Genomic DNA, 5,684 nt, shown 5'->3' with positions numbered 1-5,684 from the left:
TTAAAACTTGAAACTTAAACTCCAAGTGCTCCAAATAATTTCAGTTGTTCCATATAATTTTCAGAGGCGAATAAGCTTCATATATCATCCAATAACAAGTCAAGAATAGAGAAGCATTAATGAATTTTAGAAATTAAAATTCAAATACGAAATCATCACAAAGTGGCTTATATAACTACCAAACCAAGCACAAATATATTCTAATTATTTGTAACCTTTACTTCATGTTTAATTCAGTTCCTAAGCCTCTTAAACACCAGAAAATACTAACAAAAGAAAGAATACAGTTGGAGGTGGTGTAATTTTCTTTGGTAAAAAAGTGTTATAAAAAGTGATGAAATTTGACCACTTTGAGCTTGAATTTGTGTAGCTCCTTAGGAGTGCTCCATATGAACTTTAAGAGAGATTTTCTAGACATAGAAGATAGTAAGAATTCACTATAATCACTACTGGAAAAATAAAAAAGAATGGAAAAGGAACAAGAGCTCACCTTGCTGAATTTTTGCAAGAATTGGTGAAAACGAGTAAAGAATTGTGTTTGAATTGCTTGGATTATTGAAGAACATATGAAAAACAATGGAAGAGCTGCTGAAATCAAAGCCGAAATGAAGAGAGAAGGTGCTGTATTTTTCTCTCTTTTTCTCTCAAGAATTCGATCAAAAAGGTGGTAAAAATGCAGAAGTGTTTGTAAAATTTGTTAGCAAGATATTTTTAAATAAAAATTTAGAGTGTTAGATGAATTTATGATGGTACAAACGGCTAAGAATTTTATGGTCAAGGGCTAATGATTAGTAAAAAAGGTCTGTGAAAACAAGAAAGCTAGGGAAAGACTGAGATAATCTCGCCCCTGAGAGTGAGAGAAAGGGTGTGTTGCTTGGAAAACAAGCAAGAGTATTTAGGGTCTCTAGGAGTTATTTGCAGAATACTAGTAGGAAGTCACTTCGGAGTAACTCTTACTGTGCGGTAAAATAACTAACGGCTGAGATTTATTCTTAAAGAAATAAATTATGAATGGATGGCTAAGATTAATTTTGGGACACAATTACAAAGATAGAAATTATTTTACCACTAGTTTCGAGGTTTTTTATTACTAACTTTTTTCTGGCACGCGCAAAACTATCACTAAAAGTGAATTTTTGGCTCAAAAAGTTTCTAGCGAGAAAAATAAACCATTGGCAATCAAGTCTTCACTTTTTACTAGTCAAATTTGACTTAAAGGAATTAATTACCCTCGTAAAGTCAAGTTTGACTCATTAATTACCTTATTTTATTTTATTTTTTTTACCATTGGACCTGCCTCACTAATTCTTATTGAGTCGTGGTTTAAAATTTTGCGGAATAAGTTACAAAATAGTCTAAAAAGTCAGTTATCAAAATTCATATTCTTACAATAGCTGCAACATCTTCTAATTATGATGGAAATACTTATAATAAATGAGGCATGTTGTGAATGCTTTTGGCTTAGGAGTCTGATTGGATATATTCAATCATCACGTGGGTTGTCTGACAAGAAGATAGCCCCTACAACGTTGTATGAAGATAATGCGGCGTGTATTACTCAACTCAAAAGTAGATATATCAAAGGTGACCAAACGAAACATATTTCTCCCATGTTCTTTTTCACATACAACCTTCAAAATCAAAGAACAATTGAAGTTCATCAAATTTGTTCAAGTGATAATTTGACAGACTTATTTATCAAGTCACTTCCTGCATTCTCCTTTAAAATTCTAGTACACAAAATCAGAATGCGTCACTTTTTGAGATATTATATGATGTTGACAATAAGACGAGAGACTATCCTCTTTTTTCTGATAAGGTTTTTATCTATTATTTTTTTATGAGATTTTTTAATGTGATAGTTCTCATTTGTACTTTTTTTTTAGTCAGTTTTTATCCTACAAAATTTTTAATGAGACATATTCCGAATAACATCTAAGAAAAAATGTTATAAAATGATTATTGTTGTGGATGTCATATCATGAAATATTATTATATATAATAAAATATGAAACATACATAATAGAATACGAAACATTATCAATTAATAAAATATGTGTTTTTATAATAGATTTCTACTCATTAGTAAGTGTGTTAAGTAAATAATACCCTACCAATATTTAATTCAATTAAAATTTCATCTATAAATAAATCTTAAAAAAAGATTTTAACATACTAAAAATAACACATAATAAAAAATATACATAATTATCTATCACAAGTAGTCTTTTACAGAAACAAATTCAATAGGAGCGTAAGTAGTACTGTAGTAGGCTTGGTTTCCAAAATTTTAAAGAAGTAAGTATATATATAACAGATTTGTTTTATTATTTTGTTCTCGTTTTAAAAATAAATCTTGGATTTTGTTTAATAATAAGCAAAAAGACTAACTTTATAATTTGTGGTTTTAGAGAAACAATTATTCATATAGTAAACCAATTTTAGTACTCGAATACTATATTATTTTTATAAGGGATGATATATTTTTATTATTTTAATATTTTTATTCTTATTATTAAAAATTTATTAAATATATTAAAAAATAAAAAATTAATAATTTAATAACACTCAAAAAAAATTTATATTTAAATTATTTTATTAATTTAATGATACCCAAACTAATCCTGATATCTAAAGCCTAAAACCTCGCTTGGCTGAACCTTCGTATCAACTTGCAGCTCGGACGCACCCTCGCAGCCCTCCTTCTCCCTTCTTTATTATTACTTGTTTTACTAAATGACAAAAATTAAATAAGATTTGAGATTCTTATCGATTAGGATTTGAATATTTTAAAGTTTGAATTTTATTTTAGAGAGTAAAATATAATTTTTTATTATTAATTTCATAAGTGGAACTAATAATAAATATGAAAGAGAAATTATTCAAAAATAAAAGATGATACTTTATTTTTTAAAATAAAATTCAAACTTTCGAAAATCTAAATTAAAAAGGGTTAGTTTAGTACACAACAAAATCAAAATTAATTTGATTTTAAAATTAACTTTTTTTTTATTTGAAATGAATAAAAAATAGGAACGAAAAACACTTCTACTCTCCAACAATAACATGGCTTTGATGTTTTCAGTTTAAAAGTCTTAAACTGCAACAATCCAACGTTCCAAACCCTGCCTATGGCTTTGAGGGCGGCTGCGGTTGCGGCGCAGCCTTCGTCGCGCAGTTTATGGCGGCTGCTCTCGAGCCGTTCTGCTTATCCTCCGTCGGCTACTGCCGCAGCGTTTGCTCCACAAGCGGTGGAACCCAAATCCTCCCTCTTCGTTTCCGGTATGTGTTACTTCCTCTTTGATTTTGACCTCAGAAAAATTCCGAAAAAAAAATATAGAATTTCATTTTTCAACTTTGTATTTTTATAAATTTGTTAATCAATAATTCAATATCTAACCGGATTTTATCCTCTGCAGCTCTGCTTTGTGAATATGGTTTTGTATTATCTGCCACATGACTATAATGATTCAATATGCTTAATTAGATTTAGGGTAAATTATACTGACTACCTGTTCCATGAAATTAGGTGATTCATTACTAATTGGATTCGTTAATTTAGTGTCCTGTTACAGAAAATTTGGGAGAGACTAGTGTATAGTTTTGCAAATAGAATGGTGTCATATGTAATATTGCATAGCTTGTTTGGAATTCAGTGTAATTTAGACTAGTGAGGGCTTATAGTTTGATATAGTTATTGTTTTCAGCTATAATATGGCTTTTGCTCTTGATAATATGATGTATGAGTGATGATTGATGAGGTTCAAGTACTGAGGAACTAACCAGTAACTTTCAAGTAGTAAGTGTTGGCATTGTTGCGCATAATTTTAACTGAAATTGCTGCTAGGTTTTGGATTTTTGGGGTAGTTGTTTTCGACTCATTTGATGTTGGAGAAGGATTTTCTAGAAAAGAAATTTAAATATTTAATCATGTGATGCTTAATCTACTCATAATTACTCATTACTCTTTAGTTTTGTTACTCACACTATGTTTTTAAATTTTAAATACCAAAGAAAGATCTTCAGTAGGGTTATTGTTTTGAATTTTTTATTAATTCATATGTTATCAGTTAAATGAGGTGATTTGGGTGCTAAAATCTTTTATCTGGAAAGAATTGCATTACAAATTTACAATGCTATTACCTGGCCTGCTTGGCTAAATCTTTTTCACTTTGACAATGTCAAATGTGTTGATTTTCATGTATCTTTAATTTTTCAGGGCTTAACAAACGGACGACATCTGAACGCCTACTCCAAGAATTTTCTAAGTTTGGCAAAGTTGTTCGCAGTTTGTTCTCTTCTCATCTCTAAGTACTAAGTAGATATAACTTTCATGGTGTACTGCTTTAACACTTTGATACCTCTTGTTTTTGTTTCAAGGATATGCATAGTTCATAAGGGTTTCATCTGTGTTGTTTTCAGCTAGGGTGATGATCGATAGAGAAGGTTGTTCTAAAGGGTATGGTTTTGTACAATATGCCACTATAGAAGAGGCTGCAAAGGGCATCGAAAGCATGAATGGAAAGGTAAGCTGGATTAAGCCCCTATGCTAACTTGTGATCTACTGGGAGATAGTAAAGGATTTGTTGTTGTCGTACTCGGATGTGTATTTGCATGCATATTTCGTACAAATTGTGTTCCAATATGACATCTATGTGTGATACTAAGTGCTAATGAATGTGGCAACAGAACAATATCTAGAAGATGAAAGTGTCAAATTTCAACAATGCTTCCATCATTCTTGAAAGCACAGCTTTGCATATTAGCCGCAAATTTTGCAACTGATCTCATCTTTATTTGCTGATTGCTTTGCTTCTGATTGTTAATCCTCCTCAACTTTCACATTACTCTTAATACTGCGAGTTCCCAATGGCGAATGTGATTGATAATGAGGATCCTTTTCTAGCTTATTCATGCTGATGTGATGTAGGAGCTAAGTTGCTCTTGTTAATTGTTCTTTAAGGTTGATCCCTTACTTGCTCTTAATTACCTCTTTCTTTGTAAGCTTATTTCTCTGGGTGTTTGCTAATTATTGCTTCCCCATTCTCTACAGTTTTTGGATGGTTGGATTATATTTGTAGAGTATGCCAAATCTATCCCAGAACCTACACAGCAATCTCACCGGTATCTCCGGCAGTAGAGGTTCGTAATTGGCTAAGACGATAAACAGGCCAAATGCGGGTGGCTTGTCTTCGTGCTTCAAATTCTAACTAGAAGCATTAGTTTTTGTAGAAGTTTTATATTGTAGTGCAATGGTTCTCTTTGGATGCCGTGATGTATCATAAATTTGATTTGTAATATCACTTGGTTGAGATGAGAGCTAACATTATTATTCATCATATAAAACATACACATTCACTTGTATTTTCTGGGAAAAGGAAAAAGGAACATTTTTTCCAATCTTCAGTTCTTAATTATATATACATAATTAAACACAATATCTTGCAAATTAAGAGGCAGCCTTTAATTTTTTGAAAAACCACCCAGCAACCCTTTGAGTTGTATAGTCATCAGGGATGTGAAATTGGATAATATCATATAGTAAGAGGCAGGCCTTAACCAAATAATCCAACATTTATTTAATTCTTTGAGTTGTAGTATTTGAATTTCTCAGCTCGGACATTCTTGTGAATTGTGATCCTACGTATGATCCCAAGTATGCACATATATGGGTGAAACTAAGA

The 5,684-nt window shown here is 31.0% G+C and overlaps 1 protein-coding gene across 3 annotated transcripts; it reads left to right on the top strand.

Moving 5' to 3' along the window:
- The first annotated feature begins 3,029 nt into the window (after nucleotides 1-3,029).
- On the top strand, nucleotides 3,030-5,400 carry LOC112801097 (organelle RRM domain-containing protein 2, mitochondrial). 3 transcript variants are annotated; one of them, XM_025843640.3, is made up of 5 exons: nucleotides 3,030-3,282; nucleotides 4,220-4,288; nucleotides 4,423-4,526; nucleotides 4,907-4,963; nucleotides 5,054-5,400. In XM_025843640.3, the coding sequence occupies exons 1-4, from the start codon at nucleotides 3,132-3,134 to the stop codon at nucleotides 4,928-4,930; spliced, it is 348 nt and encodes a 115-aa protein (XP_025699425.1). In that variant the 5' UTR covers nucleotides 3,030-3,131; the 3' UTR covers nucleotides 4,931-4,963; nucleotides 5,054-5,400. The 3 variants fall into 3 exon arrangements, 2 of the variants coding, with proteins under 2 accessions (XP_025699425.1, XP_025699424.1); XR_011881977.1 differs by having other exon boundaries at nucleotides 3,038-3,282; nucleotides 4,690-4,963; XM_025843639.3 differs by lacking the exon at nucleotides 4,907-4,963 and having other exon boundaries at nucleotides 3,043-3,282.
- The last annotated feature ends 284 nt before the right edge of the window (nucleotides 5,401-5,684 follow it).

This window comes from Arachis hypogaea, chromosome 5 (assembly GCF_003086295.3).
Source record: "Arachis hypogaea cultivar Tifrunner chromosome 5, arahy.Tifrunner.gnm2.J5K5, whole genome shotgun sequence".
Lineage (NCBI taxonomy): Eukaryota > Viridiplantae > Streptophyta > Magnoliopsida > Fabales > Fabaceae > Arachis > Arachis hypogaea.
This window is presented reverse-complemented; position numbering and strand designations above follow the sequence as displayed.